This window comes from Mustela nivalis, assembly GCF_964662115.1.
Source record: "Mustela nivalis genome assembly, chromosome: 8".
NCBI classification, from domain to species: Eukaryota; Metazoa; Chordata; class Mammalia; order Carnivora; family Mustelidae; genus Mustela; species Mustela nivalis.
The window spans coordinates 136,087,452-136,105,159 of record NC_139027.1 but is presented as its reverse complement, the minus strand read 5'-3'; the positions used below and the strand labels follow the sequence as shown (position 1 = coordinate 136,105,159).

Here is a 17,708-nt window from a genome sequence, read left to right as displayed (position 1 = left end):
ATTAATTGAATTAGACCATATATTTCAACAGGGAACATGTTGCTTTTTGCTACACTCAAATTATTTTTGTTTTTCTTTTTCAACTTCTGACTATGCTCACCCCCCCCCACCCATTCTCTTGACCACTTCTGAACCCAAAATCCTGAAGTGCACTACCTTGAAAATAAGATAAATTTACTTTATTCATTACGAAACATCCAAATATCATTGTACATTTTGTCTGGGATCTGAATGTGAAACAGGGTTGCCAGTCACCTTGGCGATTCTGAAATGGAAGTGAAGTCCGTGAAAATTTGAGTGAGCTAGAAACTTCATTCCATTTACACTTACTGAGGAGTGTTCTGAGTATCCATTAGAGAGCCCTGGATCCAGACTTGAGATGGGTGATCTTGGAGATATGATAAATGTTTGGTTTCATTTTGGGGCGTGGGAAGAGACAGTCTCTGTTCCTTTCCAATTCGCCCCCTCAGGGTTATAAAAATCTTGGTTGATGATTCCAGGAGAAGCAGCCTCGGGCACCTCCTGGTCTAAGGTATGCTTCCAAGGTCTGAATCAAACAGGATGTTCCCATGACCTTGTCCTCCAGCTTTCTGCCAGCATCACTGGGTTCTAGGGGAGGACACACTCAGACGATTTGGATGAGAATAATTTTTGTTATAAATTCTGAGACAGAGTCAGATCCCAAGTAAATATTTTTAAATCATCTACGTTTCGTGATAAAACAATCATCACACAGTTTTAGATTCTTAGCTTACTTTGAATATAAGGAACCAGCCATCTGTTATTCTCAGAAGTTAGTTTCTAAGCCATTAAGAAGAACATTTAAGCCTAATAGCATGGCGTAACCCTGTGGTAAATGGAGCTGATCCATTGAAAGCTCTCCTCCTGGAAAAAAAAAAAAAAAAAATCAATGTCCTGTGAAAGCTATTGATGTGTGGGCACTTCTCCCTCCCCATCTCACGTGATTTGCTGAGGAAAATAGTGTAGAAACATCTGGAAGGCGAGTTGCTGGCCATTCATTCAGCCCATTTTGGTGGAGACTTACTATGTGTCAGATGAGGTGCTGGGAATGAAGCCACGGAAGACAGAAGAGTTTTGTTCTCTGGAGCTCCCCCTCCAGCAGAGGGAGGCGGGTGGAACACTCTCAAGTGAGCCAAGAAATCCCCAAGATTAAGGCAAACCTAAAGAAAACACAGCAGTGTTTTGTCAGAGAGGAGTCGGGCTTCTTTAGACCGTCTAACCAGGGACTGAGTCTTCAAGGAGGCAACTTCGGAGCTGAGACTTGACACAAAAAAGCAGCAATCCTGTCAAAGCCTATGAGCACACTGAAAAGTTAACAGTGAATGTGAAGCCCCCTTTATTGAGAATAAGCTTGTTCGTGGAAGAAGGGGAGGCCATGTGTCTAGAGCAGAAGGAGCAGAGCGGAAAGGGATAAAAGATCAGGTTGGAGAGGCACAGGGACGCTCCATTTAACAAGTATTTCCTGAGCCCTTTGTCTGTACCTGGCTCTCAGCTCCACACAGAAAGAATCTGTCAGGAAGATGCGCTGTGGACAATGTTGGGTCAGGATGACCAACTCTTCCCAGTTTGCCTGAGACTTTGTGTTTTTAAAGTTAAGTTGTGTGTCGTGGAACCCCCCTCTCCCAGACCCAACAAGAAGGCGGGCCCCCCGATGTTTGGCCTTTCCCATGGGCCAGAAACCATGTGATACAGGCTTTCCGTGATTGACTACTTTTATCCTCAGACCACCATGAGGTACGATGTCTTTGTTGCATCCACACAGACGAGGAAGCTGAGAGAGCAAATGACTTATTCCAGGTCATACAGCAAGGATGTGATGGAACCAGAGCCACGCCCTGCTCTTTTGACCACAAACAAAAAGCCCTTAACAAATAACTGGATCTTACCATCTTCTATGCAAAAAAAAGAACAGTCAACAGGACGTTCAAATGGCCTGTGGTCTTTCTGACGAGCATCATGATGGGGATTTCTGTCTCACTGTACAGGGATATCCACTCTCCGCTCTCTGTAGGATTTGGGCTTCTGTATCTTACTTCGCATTTGCTACAACTTTGGCAGCCAGGGTCTGACGGAAATATTCAGCGGGCCGTGGCAGGACAGCTTCTTGGGGTGACTCGGTTTCGGATATTTCCTTTCTCCAGGGAATTCTGCCCTCAGGAGACTCTCGAGACTGGGGAATCTTCTGTCTTCTTGCTTATTTCTAAGGGTTATATTGATACTGATGAGAAATGATAGTTCTTTGTGTATTGTTTTCTCCATCAGACTGCAACTTTATCCGAGGAACTTTTTCACTCAGGAACAATCTATCACTTTTACAAATCAGAACTTATAAACATATATTCGGTGGGTCAAATGTGGCCCATGGGGCTACTGATGTGGCTGTTTTCCAGTTTCCATGCGAAAAACAGAAGACTGGACAGCACTGGGGTTGTAATCCTACACAGGGTCTTGGCTGGCTCTGAGCAGCTGTTACCCCTTTGGACAGGGCAGGTGAAAATTCACCACAATTCCCCCCACCACTCCAATTTTCTCCCCAACATCAAAGCCAGAATTGCTTGAACTGGTGTTTTTCTTACACTAGGGACATATGTCTTACATTGCTTTCCCAACTGGGGAAATAAGTCTCTTTGTGATTATTTTTACCCCTGGCCTTGGTCATGTTTTTATTTCATCTGTCTGGCCCCTACCGTAATTTCAGTTCAAATAAATTATGGGGGAAAGGTTTTGACAGATTTTGTTATCTGTAATTTACCTAGAATTTTCTAGAATTTTGGATTGTATAGCTTCATCCTTCCAAATTGTAGGAACCAGGAAGGATTGCAAAAATCTCTCTTCAGCATGAAAGATGTGCATTCAAAACTTAAAACACTTATGTTCTCTCACCACTGTTTTATAGACAGAAGAAGAGCTTCACACCAGAAACTAAGGTAGACATAACCATGAAAAAAGACTAAGCATCCTCAGGAAAAGAATCACATATGGTTGTTAAGCGGGAGAAACCCTCTCAAAGCTGGCTTAAGCACAAAAGGGCTTCAGGAACAGCTAGATCCAGGGGCATATGTGAGGCTATCAGCATCTGGGTTCTTTCTCCTTCTCTCTCTCTCTTCATCTCTCAGCTCTGCTTTTCTCTCTAGTGTCTTCCTTTTCAAGCAGGTTTTTCCTGAAAATGGTGCTGGCTCTGGAAGCTCCAGGCTTGTATCTTCACGGTTCGGAATCTAATGGAGGGTGGACAGATCTCTCTTGGGTGGTTTAGCAAGGTTCTGGCATTAGCTCAGTTTTTATCTGCATCCAGCCAGCCTGAACCGATCACAGCAGCCCGATCATGTGCACAGGTCTGATCAGCCAGGTCTGAGTCCTGTGCCTTTGTTCAGGGGCGGAATTAATTTGTCTGAACCCACGGTGAATAAAGGAGAGAAAAGTGTGATTCTCCAAGGAAAACCCAAGTTCTAGTCCCAGAAGAAGGAGAGAAGAATGTTGAGTAGGAAAACATAAATAGATAGATTATTAGATAAACATATAAATATCTCCTACTGGGACCTTGAACCATCGTTAAGTATCTGCACCTTTTTCTTATTTTTTTTTCATTCCATCCAAGACTCATGAAGGTAGACCCCATCCAACATTTGAACACCTCTGTTCTGACATACTTAGTCCCCTGCTATTGAGCGTGGTCTTCCAGCCCCTAAACACACATTTTGTTGGACTTTGCCGCAGACGTCGGACTCACCAGGGAAGGCCGTCACACCCCCAGAGCCAGAGCCGGCGGGAGCAGGCCAGAAGAGCAAAGAGGGTTCTTCCAAGGACAAGAAGGTGGCGACTGAGGGGAACAAGCAAAAGAGCCACAAGCAGGAAGCCAAAGAACCGGCCCAGTGTGCGGAACCGGCCGTGGGTGAGGCGAACTCGCTGCAGAATGGGGACAAGCCCCACAAGAGGCAGGAGAAGCGGCGACAGTCCCTCGGAGGCTTCTTTAAGGGCCTGGTAGGTAGATTGTTGGTCTCTTCTTTCTTTTTTTTTTTTTTTAAAGATTTTATTTATTTATTTGATAGAGAGAAATCACAAGTAGATGGAGAGGCAGACAGAGAGGGGGGGGGGAGCAGGCTCCCTGCTGAGCAGAGAGCCCGATGTGGGACTCGACCCCAGGACCCTGAGATCATGACCTGAGCCGAAGGCAGCGGCTTAACCCACTGAGCCACCCAGGTGCCCCTGGTCTCTTCTTTCTAGGCTCTTGGGCCAGGAATGTGGTTCCCACCTTCAAGGTGGGACTGGCCTAGATCTTGGTCAAGGAAATACTGATGGAGCTCAGGCTGTCTGGCAGGTGCTGGGCTAGGCTCAGAGAGCAGCGTGGTCAGAGAACTCACCACTGGTGGGGGGGGGGGGACTCGGGTGCGGATGGCTGGGGGCGGGGATACTGAGTGGACCAAGAGCGGGGAGGCAGAAGACAGGTGCGCGGGAGCCCCCAGGGGGGTTGAAAGGAGTGTCAGGGGAAAGCTTCTCCGCAGAGATCACGTCCAAGGTGAGGCCTCAAATGAGCCTGTGGAGGAGGAGGCAAGGGGAGGCCTGAAGGCCGAGTGTGTCCCAGCAATGGAGAGACAGCACAGAAGTGAAATCATCCAGCGGGGGGAGAGCGCAGGAGGACAGAGGCAAGGTGGCAGGAACGGGTGTGGATGGGGAACATCCGTGTTCGTCTGTGGCCAAAGGGAGCCTTGAAGTGTTTACATCAGGAAGCTGCTCTGAACGTGACCTTGGGTGGTGGGTGTACAGAGGTGACTAAAAATTTGCTCCTGCCTTCCAGAGAGGCCTGGTCCAGGGTGAGGGGAGCCCAGACATTCAACGATTAATTAACCTCTGGGTTAGTGTGTGTGTGTGTGTGTGTGTGTGTGTGTGTGTCTATGTGGTTCTTCTCTGTCTCCTCCCCTGGACTGGTGGCTTTGGGAAAGCCGCAACCAAGGTCTCTCTCATGAGCAGCCGTGCTGTCCTCCCCAGTGCAGGGGCTGGAGCATAACAGACAGCAAAGCAGAGTCTGTTGAATGAGGGAAGGAGTGGATGGAGTGAAATACGGCAGTAGTAAATGTCTTCTTATATTTAGGATAATATTGATCCTGGCAAATAAGGAGAGTCTGAAGGTCATTAATCAAAACTTAAGCAAGGAGGTCAAGTCTCCAATATGGAGGAACAGGTCAAGGCATACCTAGGCCCCGGGGGAGGTGGCTTGAGCCCGTAGCGCAGGACAAGGAAATCACAGGGACAGTCGCCACGGGGCTGGGGTTAGCTGGGGTTAACTGCAGGCCGTGATGGAGCTGGGGCAGGAACAGGAAGCAAGGGACCGCAAAGCAATTGATTGGTTCCTGATTGCCCCAGTCGCTGAACACCTGTAGGTATTAGTGACTCTGACGGATGGAGGTGGGGGAGTATGATGGTTCCCTTGGGCCCAAGGTTGGTCTCCAAACAGCATCTATGGGAACCTGTTAGCAATGCAGACTCTCGGGCTCCGTGTCAGTTTTATGGATGAATGTCTTCGTAGTCTGTCTGCTCGGTGTGTCTGAGAACGGGTATGGAACCTCAGGGTAAGACCGTGCTTGAAGTCATGGTTTGAGGCTGTTTGGAAATGGGAAGCACTGGTACAGAGCCCCTCTCCCACTCCCAAGGCTCTAAGTTTTAAGCCCTCCCTGGGTTTTAAGAGATGATGAAGACCAGAGACCGACCATCAAGGCGGTGAGCGGGGAGAGGAAGCCTAAAAGACTGATCACACTTTGAGTGGTTTTGTTGGAAAATTTGTCCCCATTCTCTGCTCTAATTCCTTGGAGAGGAGTGTTAATCCTTTTCTAGACAGTTCCAAACTGACTGTGCATTTTTTTTTTTTTTTTTTTTGCCCAAAGTTCTGGTCGAACCATTCCCTGCCAAACCACAGTGTCTGGGGTGTGTACCGCGTGGGGAGGGCGCTGTTCTGGGAAGGTGCTGAGCTCATGGGCCCAGTGAGTTCCCCCCTTTCGTGGTGGTTTTTTGTTGTTTTCTGGGTTTTATTTTATTTGTTTTATTTAATTTTTTGGTCAGAGGCTCATGGAATGTTCTCTGTGTATCTCTTTACCCACGAAATCCCTGGAGCTAACAGGGTGTCTCTCATCCAGTAGTTCTGAACCCGTGATTTTCTCTGCAGGAGACATTCAGCAATGTCCAGAGACCATTCTGAGGGTCACTACGGGGAGTAGGTGCTGTGGGGACATGGTGGGTAGAGACCAGGGATGTTGATAAATACCCCACAGTGCACAGAACAGCCATGGCGCTGTAGTTAACCTTCAGTGTGATAGTCATGGGGCAGGTACATGAGATAAACTGCCCTGAACCAATGGGGCATTCCTGATTGTCCCTGTCCCTGAATATCTGTGGGTATCAGTGACCTTTGGTAGATGGGGGTGGGGGAGCCCAGAGTGTCAGTGGGGCCAGAGCTAAGAAGCCCAGAGGTGACCACATAGCACCTAGGGCAGTGGAAAGAACAGAGCAGTGCCCAGGAGCCTATGCTGTGAATTTGGGCAGCTTCCCTGGAGTCCTGGACCTACCACTTCCTAGCTGTGTGACCTTGGGTTAGTCATTTCATCCCTCGGAGCCTCAGGTTGCCCCTGTGCAAAGTTGAGGTGATAAAGACAGCAGCCACTCTAGGGTTCCTGGGGAATCGAGTGAATGTGTGTCCTCAGGGGTCCAGTACCTGACATGGAGCAGGAATTCCATAGTACTCGCTACCATTTCCCCCGGCAAATACTCCGGGACCTTGCATTTGGACTGGAGCCTGACCCCCAGCAGTTGTCCCCAGTTGGGACATCGGCCCGCAGTGCTGTCACCTAAGCCCATGTGGGACCCCTCCCCCTGCAGCTCATCCTCCCTGTCCGCATGCCGCCTCCCTTTCTCCCCGCCCAAGGCCATCTGCCCCAGTGGGTTCCCAGATTCACTGCCTGCCCAGCCCTGCTTCCTCTTCGCCCTCCAGGAGCGGTCCTCTCTGCTCGGCTCCTTCCTTCTCCGCTCCTTCGTCGTCGTGCTGCCTGGATTCTAATGGGGGCAGCTTCCTTGGCATGTCGTGCTGTGTCTGAAAAAAACTGGAAGGAAACCTGTAGAACTCATCAAGGGCCACTGTTTGCAAGCATTTGGCTTTTGAGCAGAGGGACTCGGTTGAGAAAGGAAATGTCAGAATGTCTCGTGTGTATGTGCATGTGTGTATGGACAGACACATACATGTGTCTATGGAAACAGCTATTTGATCAGCATGGGCTCTGCCTGGAGAAGGAGTATTTTCCCCACCCCCACTTTTGCCCAAGAATCACCCACTCGATGGTGTCCTCATCTGCTTCACTGCCGCGGGTCCCTGACGTGCTCAAGTGGTGCCAGGAGTCCGTTTTACAGAGGAACGGAGATCAGAAAGAAGATAGGGCCTATTCTTTATTCCCCTGCCTGTCGCCTTTGGCCCTGTCCACTGGGCACAGGCTGACCTGAGGCAGGGCTTGGAAAGAGTGGACAAGACCCAGGCGGGAGCCTGGAGAGCAGGTGCTCTGAGGTTCTGATTCCAAGTCAGGAGGGCCCGTCCTATGCTCCATAAGCCGGTCCTGACTTCTCTTAGAGCCTGTTGCACATCTGTACAACTGGGCTAATCATCACTGCCTGTCTCACTGGGCTGGCGAGAGGACCAGGCGAGGGTGAGCTTGGCCTGGCGAAGGGCAGTCCTGAGACCATAGGCAGGACGGAGGTGACCTCAATACCTCTGATCGCCAAAATCCATGCCTCATGGGGGCCAGAAGGGGGACTCGCTTTACCTTGGAGCAGACCTCTGAGATAAGTTGTATCTCCCCTACTGGAAAGATGAAGAAACCGAGTTCAAAGAGTTGAGTCATTCCTCCAAGTTGTCACAGAGCCGGAAAGCGATAGAACTGGGCATTGCATCCCACATCTGGTGGGAGACCTTTCTGTCATCCCCCACTCATGCAACAGGGTCTGTTTGTTTAACATAAGAGCTGGCATGGAGTAAGTGCGAGATAATGGTGGTCACCGCTCGCGATATTTCAGACTTTCATTAGGGTGCAACTTCTTTATATTTTTCTCCAGGGACCAAAGCGGATGTCGGACGCCCAAGTGCAAACAGACCCCGTATCCATCGGACCGGTTGGCAAATCCAAGTAAACAAATCACTACAGTTCCCACCAAGTTGTCCTGCCAGCGAGAAGTCTGCTCCCTGCTCCATTTCTTCCCCTAGCCCACTCCGTGTACATAGTTCTCTTTTAATGGCCATCCAATGAAATTCTGCCTACAAATTAAGCCTGAGCTGTTGTATATTGAGGTGTATTATTTACGTCTCTGGTCCAATCTTTTCCCGGAAGGAGTCGTCAAGATGGTTTAGCCGCTGAACCAGTCAGGTCGGGAGACTTCATGGTTGCCAGGCAGGGGTGGAGCGGGCGGAGGAAGGCATTCCGAGTAAGTTATGTGAAATGGCAGGGGCAAGTCAGTTGCAGAAGAAGAATGCCGGCTGGAAGGAATTAAGTAAGCTTTGTAGGAAATCCGCGCTCATCCTCTACACTCAAAGAGGAGAGACAAAAATCCGTTTAAGTTCACATTTCTGGGAGGGACAGCATGGGCTCGGGGGCGGGGGCGGGGGTTGCCAATTTCCTGGAATGGAATGTGTGGGGAATGAAAAAGGAATGAATAGGCGTTGCTTGTCGAATAGGGTCCTTGAAAGTTATTGATGAGAAAGGGAAAGATTGGCCGCAGAGGGTTTGAAATGATTGGGGGAAACAGTTGCTTTTTGAAACTCAGTGAGGAGGGCAAGGATTACAACTTCAAAAAAAGAAACAACAACAACAACAAAAAAAAGCAGAACTTGAGTGAATGAAGTTGCAAGTCTACTTTGCAACACAAGGGGGCACTGAGGTCTCCATTTTAATCCTGCATCCTGTAGCCCTAACAAAGATTCGGTCTCTGCGATCTCACATTATTAATGCTTCTCAGATGGCGGAGGGGCTTGCTTCATCTGTTCTGTCTGACACTTATCTCAAGTCTGTCTGTAATTTCCTAATGTTCTCAGGATGTTTTCTGATAAAACCCTCCCCATAACCCCAGTTAATAAAAATTTCTGGAAGATTATTCAAATACCCGAGGTTTTCTTAATACGTGTACAGAGGAGTAAATAGGACCGTGAGTCTATTAAAATGTAATTCAACGTAGCATATGATTGACTGATACCATGTATACTGTATCTTTTTTTTCTGATTTAATAAAAAAAATACATTTACATCTAAAGCATCTTTTAATTTCCAACTTTTAAAGCAGGGCTCTTGTACTCTCTGAGACAGCTTTCTTGTCCACAGAGTAACATCAGTCTTCTTCCTCCATCTTGTCCTGCCTCCCAGATGCTCCTAGATTTCCGTGTGTATGGGCACATGCCCATAGAAATGGGTGCACATATATTTGCATAGATACACGGCACTTATATAAAAGCACCGCCTGAGCCCAGGCTGCCTAGGGCAGAGCCTGAGGCAGAGATTCCAGAGTCTGTGATAAACCCGAGGAGGACTTCGGGTGGAGAGAGGAAGCCACTCACAGGGCAGGGAGGTTGCTGAAGGAGGATCGGCCTCAGCTGGAGTTGAGTTTCATCCTGAGCCCCTAGGTGGCGCTGGAGCATGACTTGCACCTTCCACTCAGTTCGACCTTGAGCCAAGGGGAGCCGGCCCTTGTACCCTCGCTGCTGAGTTCCCGCACACCTTGGGAAGTTCCCGACAGGCAAGGTGCTCCCACTGCGCTGGGAAGTGAGAAGCTAGAGGCTGTGTGCCTGGGCCATGTCCACTAAAGATAGGCACATGATATGCAGATAATGTGTTTGCATCGAGGTAGGGAACAGTCCATACATATAAATGTACTTTACATACAAAAGTGGAGAATGTATGTCCACATCCATACTCAACATATTACATACAAGAATAAATGAATGCACATTCACATGCATACGCACAAATAGATCCGCAGATACACGCTAGCTTGTAAAAATCCATCAGACAATGATCTGACGTAAACATTGAATACGGTCTTCTGACAAGTTTTCGCATTAAGTAAATAAAACCATGGCTTTGGCAAAAGAAAAAAAAAAGACATTTGGAAAAGGTGTTCAGGAAAACGATGGTATCCCTGAAAAGCCAGATGTGGGGGGGCCGTTGCGGCAGGGGTCTGCTAGCGCTCCCAGCTTGGATGGCCCAAGGCTAGGTTTCAGATAAAGATCAGAGGCCCTTTCCTTAGCTTCTTCAGACCTGCTGCTCAAACCTTGGAGATCAGTGTCTGTGGCTCACTCAGCTGAGAATGACTTCATGCCACTTCTGGTCTCAATGCTTAAGTTGGCATGCATCAGGAAAAAAATCCTTTGGGGAAGCCCTTACTGGCAGGGTGACTTTCCTCCACCAGCACCATCAGGGAGCATGGGCTGATTCAAGAAAACCAGGCAGCTGCTTATTTCTTTGTCCCCGAGCACCAGGGGGGGTCGCCTTGTGTGACCTTTGGTGAGCTCTGGGCCATACTAGTCCATTGAGAAAGGTGACAGTTTCATTTGCAAGTTTCACCTCACTGGGCACAGGGGCTTTTGGCCCTGATGAGAAACGCCTCCAGGCAGGACTGAGTCACGAAATGCAGAAGAAGCCCTCCCATCCCCCAACTCCCCGGGGCCCCGGGGCGGGGGGGGGGGAGGGGGGAGATATTTTAAAAAATATTTTCAATGATGTTCTTTGCTGAGAACCTCTCTGCACAGCCAACACTTTCTGTAACGGTTCCATAGTGCCCTGGCCAAAAAAGAGAGCAAGCTTTTAATGAAATTGCTTGGGGTTGTCATAGTTGTTGTTGCTGTTTTTAAAGGCAAGAAAACTTAAGCCAGAGCAGACTCAGACAATGACTTATCTGGGGGATTGGAAAGCTAGCTGTAGCCGCAGAACCATGATAAACCCTCATCTTCAAGTTTTGAGGGTTTGTTGTTTGTTTGATTTTGTTTTGCTTTTTTTTAGCTGGGAGCTCATTCCTGATGCATTTACAGTCAATACTAATTTCCATGCCTCCCGCTGAACTCCTGTTAAAAAAAAAAAAAAAAAAAAGAGCGAGCAGAAACTCCCCCAAGTGAGCTCTGCAAAGCTCTTGAGTCTCAAAAGCCTCCAGGGGAGTTCCTCCAGGGACTGAAGTTCCTCCAAATATGGAGCCCAGAAAGGCCACTTGGATGGCAAGGCCGAGTACACGGAAACGCGAAGCAGGCCTTGCAGCTGAAAGGGAATTATGGCCTACGGGAGGGGGCCCGGGGGCCTTGTTAAAAATTTACAAACTCATTTATTCATTTATTTTTTTATTTTTAGGTGCACAGGGAAGGGTGTCTTCTCCAGTGTCAAGAAGAAGTGGCCCTTCCAAGAATTGAGCTTTTGAGCTGAACCGGCCGCCCCTGGGGGGAGAAGCAAAAACAAAACAAAAACAAAACGCTGCTTTCCAGTTCCCGCGGATGGTGACTTTTGGACTGACATCCATAAAAGCTTCCATTCAAAAGCACGCTTGTACTCAGCAGCCCGTGAGGTCCCTCGCGAATGAATCGTCTAGGGAAGGGGAGGCATACCTCCAGAAATGCCCAAAAGGAAGGGAAAAGGAGAAAGAAAGTTAAGTTCTTCGGCTTTGGTTGCATCCCCCTGCCCTTTAAGCAAATTATCTGGGATTTCGACACACACACACACACACTTGAGCTGGACTGCCCTTATTTGTTTGCAAACGGTCCAGATGCAAGGGGGCCCCATTAAATGAGACTCCAAGAGCCTGGAATTTATGGCCTGTTAGTTCCTTCGCACAGTGCCTGCCCACCCCCCACCCCCCAACCCCCGCGCCTCCCCAGAAGGGAGCTCATTTCCACAACCCGGGCCTGACAAATGTCATTTCTTATGTCAAACACTCCCATGTGGATCTTAAACCCTAAAACAAGAAAATCAACTAGCCTTCCTGCTGTAAAGAACATTTTGGAAAGGAAAACAATTTCAAAGATCGACTCACCCAAGTTGCAGGCAGAGGACACGGGCTTTGCAGAATGGTAAGGAAGGTAAGGGCTGGTTTTAACCAGCCTCCCAAGCTCCCTTTTGAAGCCTTCTTAAAAGGCCGTTGCACCGTGAGTAGAAATCAGCCTCCTCCACAGTCTAGATCTTCCTCACTCCATCACTGAACACACGGTGCCCCTGGCCCACTGGAAATTACGGGCTCCATTAGGGAGAAAAGAAATTACTTACTGAGCAGCAAATTCTGTAAATTTGTAATTCAGATCTTAGTGCAGGCCTGAAAGCCGGTAGGGATCTAGCCCTATGCATAAATTGGTGTTCTGGAGAGCTTAACCCTCACGGCTCTCCCCCCCCACCCCCCACCCCGCCCCCAGAAAGCTGCTCATTTTAGTATCCCCCTCCCCTGGCCCTTTAATTGGCCAAAGCAGACATCGGGTGCGGATTTCACAGATGTAAAGATAACTCTAATATACCTCACATTCTTGCCCTTAGCAATTTATAGAACACTTTCTGAATAGGTCATCTAATTCAAAGCTGTGTACCTCTAACTGAACTTAATTGCCGCCTTTGTTGTATTTTATTACGAGGGCACAGGGACGCACGCACCTGTATGTCTTCTCTCTCTCTCTCTCTCTCTCTCCAAAGGAGCAGTTCTTGACAAAATGGCCCCCAGCTGCTTTTCTGGCAATGTTTGCCATTGAAGGAGCTCATGGCCTAAGGGATGGACTCTCCTTGGAGGATGTTTTGTTGAAATCTGGCCACATGGGGGAGTTCTAGGACCTAGGGTGCAACTACCATCTCCAGCCAAGCCCTATTCCTTCACTCCCTAACCGGGAGGTTGGGCCAAAAAAGCTCTTAAGAATGTGTTTGTTGATTGTCTTCTAGAAAGCAGTCAAATTTAATGAGGAGAACTAGAACAAGAGGGGGCCAGCCTGGGCAAGTCAACTGCCTTCCATGATTCCCAGTTGGTCAGACCAAGACAAAGTCCGGTTGGTTGGTTCTTCCATTCTTAGCAGCTTAGGCTTGGAAGAAGCTTAAGGAAGGACAGTGTGATTGTAAACTATTTAGGTTGGTGTCATGGCCAAGCATTGATTTATGTTCCCCTCACCGGCTCTTCATGCTCCATAACATAGCCTTACCTTTCACGTCTCTGCACCCAACTTGCAGGCAAGGGACTTAACGTTGCTCTCAGTTTCCTCCTAAACAATGGGACAGTAATTGTGCCTACTTCGTGGAGCCAGTGGCTGGCGCATCATAAGCGCTTCGTAAAGGAGAGCTATTATGTCATAGGGAAACTTCAGCACCATAGCAGAAAACTCCTACTTCCATTGGCTAGTTAAAATCGTAATAACTATAGAGAGAGTTATCATGTCATTGAACAGATGTTATATCACAGCCTGGCTCTGATTCTCCAGACTCTCCCTGCCCTGTTCCGTGGGCTGACTTCACCTAAGATCAGTGCCAGTGCAAGGCTACAGTTCCGGACAAGGGGATTATGGGATTACCATAATCAGTTTTGATTTATCCTTTTGGCAAAATCAATTATTTAGAGGCAACTACAATGATGCAATAAATAGCAAGGCAATTTTTGACATCAGTGTCTTTAAAGTTAGCAGTTCCTCACACCAGCTGTGGAAGCACCCCCCCACCCCCTCCAAAACAGGGCCCTTAGACTGCGAGCTCATCAACGTCGGGGACTTTCTTGTCTGTGTCCCTCACTGCTCTGTCATGAATATTTAGCACAATGTCTGGACACAGTAGATGCTCAACAAATCTTGGCTGAATGGTTGTATTAGTAGAAATTCTGTGGCCACATCCACTGGTGAGGGGTTGCCTTATGCTCTAGTATGAGTTTATCTCAGCACCAAGTGGTCAGCCACTTTAATCAGACATCCACCCCCCCTCCAGTTGCCTCGCCTAGTGGTTCTCAGGGTGTGGCCAATCAGCCTTGGCATCGCCTGAGAACTAATTAGACATGAGAATTCCCAAGCCCGACTCCAGACCCACTGGATCAAAAACTCAAGGTGGAGCCCAGTAATATGTGTTTCAGCAAACCCTCCAGGCAGTTCTGAGGCAGACAATTTGAAAAGCACTGGTCTAGGTAGAGCTACCACTCCCCTGATGATCCGTTGAAGAAGACCAGCCCTGAAGATACATAGCCAGCACTGGACTTACTACAAGCCAGCCATTGTGCGCCACGTAAATTACCTTGCTTACTGCCCATTTTACAGATGAGGAAATTAAGGTTCAGAGAGGAGAAGCCATGTTGTTCAAGGGCACACATGTTAGAGCCAAGGCTCCAACCTAAGCTCTTACTGGCATGTTTTCTTGCCTGTGGGAAAGACGGGCAGGCAAAAGGACAACAATAATATAACGTATGATAAGTGAATGTAGGGTGTCGTGGAACTCAGAGGAAGGCACTGCTGCAAGACTACAGGGGATGAAGGCTGGCCATTGGAGGTGGTGACAGTTGAGCTAACTCCTAAGGAATGATGAAGACTTGGCCAAAGTCGTTCCCAGCAGAATAGGAAGCGCCAAAGCCCAGGGTCTACCGAGAGAATGGCAAGTTGTTCCACATGGTCAGAGGGAGGCTCTGGGGGGGACAGACAAGATGGTGGAGGCTGGAGAGGAGGCGCCGACCAGATCGTCAAGGACATGAAGTAAAGAGCCCACAGTACGAAGTTAGAACTTCTCCTGGGAAGTAGGGAAAAAAAGATCTGAGCCGGAGGGCGGCAGAGCCCCATCTGTATTTCGGCCGCAGGTAAGATCTAACATAAACTCAATTCAACTAATACTCATTGAGTGAGCTGAACTATCTCGTAGGCAATACAAAGTATAATCATTTTCTTCTTAAGCCTCTTTTAAAGGTATAAGAAATACCCACTCAGATTAAACCTCTAACTGGCACTGGTCCCTCCGAGAATGTTTAAATGCCCATTTCCAAGTGTCATAAATGTAGGTTTGGACTCTGGCCCCTGATCCACCCAGACGATCCACACCTATGACCCAAGGCTGGGAGATCGTGAGCAAGATATTTCACGTAGAAAGCCTTAATTTGTTCCTCTGCAGAATGGGAATAATAGCAGAACTGAATTCAGAGAGTTGCTGAGAAGAGTAAACGCGACAACGCATTTATAGCTTGTAAAGACAGTGCCTGGCAAGTGGTAAAGGCTGAGGACACGGACATCTGCCCGAGGTGGAACACATGTCTTCACTTTCATGGGCTCAAGGTCTTTAGGATTAAACTGTGTGCCAGGCCCTTTCCATTCTGGCAACCAGTTAGCTGACTGGCTCATCCAAGAAAAAAGGAAAGAAGGAAGAGAGAAGAAAAAGAAAATGTTGATTTTCCTTGATGTCCATCTCATTCTAAAGTGAAGTTTCTGGGGAATACACTCGAGTATGCCTTTGGTTTTCCTCGGTTCTATCTTATAATATTAACCAGTTTGGGGACTCCTGGGTGGCTCAGTCTGTTGGGCGACTGCCTTCAGCTCAGGTCATGATCCTGGGGTCCTGGGATCGAGTCCCACATCGGGCTCCTTGCTCAGCGGGAGCCTGCTTCTCCCCCTGCCTGCTGCTCCCCCTGCTTGTGTGCTCCCCCTCTCTCTGACAAATAAATAAATAAAATCTTTAAAAATATATATATTAACCAGTTGGCCACCGTAGCGGATGCTGTAGATGCCCCATCTCATTTCTCTTCAGCTCACTCCAGAGGTCACATACAGCACTGAGAGCTCCTACCTCAAAGATCCCTCCACTATTGGCTTTTCTTCTCAGTGGCTTTCTCCAGGGGCTGTGAGAACTCATTCAGCCCACATGTAGGGTGTTCTGGAAATGCCTAAAATTTGACGCCCCTAGGGACCACCTTCAACCAACGAGGAGATGGCAGATAAGTATCTCAGCTCCCCCACCCCTCAGAGGGACGATTTTGAGGTGTCTTCTAAATGCTCCCGCACGGTCCCCGGTGCGACTGAATCCTAGCTGCCCACAGTAGTGACTTTCTCATGAACACACTCTTCCTCCTTTGTGCTTCCTGGGATCACGTCCCAAACAAACTACCTGCAACCAAGTTCTCGTCTCAGGGTCTGTGTCTACGGCACAAACATCTGTATCTCACTTAAGGTCCTTGTGCCAAGTAGTTTAATAGAGGGGAATTCATAGGTGCTGGGTGAGGTAAAAAAGCAGGCACATGACGAGGAGACCACCCAAGAGACTGGACATGGAAGGAAACTGTAATACCAAATACCAACGGGGCCAGACAGACAAAAAGAGGTCCTGTTCCCAGTGCCAGGGGAGCTGGACACCATGTGGAAACTGGAGCACCACATGGGGCTGGGGGAGGTTGCCGGAGGGTAGCTGGGGTCCAGAGGGGGCCTGGGGTCCAGAGCGGGGAAGCACTACCTCTCTGCTGATGGGAGAGTATAGGAAAAATGGCTTGGTGGCAGCGCCCCCTGCTGTCTGAACCTAACCGAAGCCAGTTGGCAATGGAACCTGGGAAATGAAATTTGAAGGGGAACACTAAAAACCAATGGGCAAATAAATGCCCCAGCACAACCTAAAGCCTGGCTTAGAGAGAAAACTAACATCAGAAAGCAACGTTGTCAGGGCCCCAAGCCAACCCTGGAATTAGACAAATGAACATGTATGTGATGGTCCCAGCAACATGAAGTCAGCTAACTTCTTCAACGTCACTGTGGTGTCCATACAATGGAGGATGACAAGGGAATCTACCACGCGGCGTTGCAAGGCGGGTCTAACGATATATTCCACGCAAAGCAGTTAGCACTGTGCCTGGCGCATGAGTGCCTACAACATGCTCTACGGGACATCTTGAGATTCAACTGCTCCTTTGAGTACCTGGCAGCCCATTAAAATTCCTGCTCAAACTTGTTTCTTCCCCTCTTTACCACTCAAAGGCTTGACTTCAATGCCTAGAATCTGCCTCTAGTCTCTATTTCATTGCCTTAAAAAAAACAAAACAAAACAAAAAAAAAACCCCAAAACTTTCCACTTTCACTGAAGTTGTGCCAGAACTGAAGGAGGAATAGCTCTGTCCTCCCTTCCCCAGCCCTCTCCCCGCAACCCCCACACCCCCCTCCCTATCTGTGCTGGCCAGTTGTTCACAAGGAGCTTAGCAGTTTTGAGGATATAAAAACAGGAAATTGTGCACCAGTCCTGACTAAGGCTAAAAACGTATGTGCAAACCCTTCCTCACACAGATTTCTTCAGCTCTCCAAAACGAGGCCCTTGAAAAATCAGGTCCCTGGCCAAGGTCTCTGGATTTGCTTAATCATTTCCTTTGCCAATGTATAACCTCTTTAGCCATGAAGAAGAAATGGTGAGAAAGGGGGAGGTGGGAGTTGAAATATTTTAAATCAACCACAAGACAGGACAGGAAATTCTGGAGGGGGTAGGGGAGTGGGAATGTTTCTTTAATCCCTTGGTGCCACAGCAGACTAAGACAGCAAGTTGGGGGAAGTGATCTTTCTAGGAGATTCTTTTACTGTTGACTCTGACCCAGAGTGAGATGTCATAGGCCTCTTCATTCAGGGATGAATAGGGAACATGAGAGCAGAGAAAACTCTGAGATGCATCCCCCATGACCCTTTATTTGACTCCGGCAACAAACATTTGCTGAGCGCCTGTTCTGTCCTGTGCTAT

The 17,708-nt window shown here is 48.3% G+C and overlaps 2 protein-coding genes and 1 long non-coding RNA gene across 13 annotated transcripts in view; 2 read left to right on the top strand and 1 right to left on the bottom strand.

Annotated features, from left to right (window-relative positions):
* Nucleotides 1-9,294, top strand: part of BCAS1 (brain enriched myelin associated protein 1) — a 93,415-nt gene extending 84,121 nt beyond the window's left edge. For all 9 annotated transcript variants that reach the window (XM_082743082.1, XM_082743084.1, XM_082743083.1 and 6 more), the window contains 2 exons: nt 3,736-3,999; nt 8,107-9,294. In XM_082743082.1, the coding sequence (XP_082599208.1) occupies nt 3,736-3,999; nt 8,107-8,181 (339 nt within the window). In that variant the 3' untranslated portion in view covers nt 8,182-9,294. The remainder of the gene's footprint in view (nt 1-3,735; nt 4,000-8,106) is intronic.
* The window catches only part of CYP24A1 (cytochrome P450 family 24 subfamily A member 1), a 344,657-nt gene that overhangs the window by 156,552 nt on the left and 170,397 nt on the right, over nt 1-17,708 (top strand). The gene's annotated exons all lie outside the window — the stretch shown is intronic.
* Nucleotides 11,349-12,764, bottom strand: LOC309870724. Of its 3 annotated transcripts, none has more exons than XR_014314769.1 (3): nt 12,657-12,764; nt 12,052-12,252; nt 11,349-11,626 (listed from the first exon to the last, which is right to left on the bottom strand). It is a non-coding gene; the product is annotated as an uncharacterized lncRNA (long non-coding RNA). The 3 variants fall into 3 exon arrangements; XR_014314770.1 differs by having other exon boundaries at nt 12,052-12,238; nt 12,657-12,757; XR_014314771.1 differs by having other exon boundaries at nt 11,349-11,606; nt 12,657-12,753.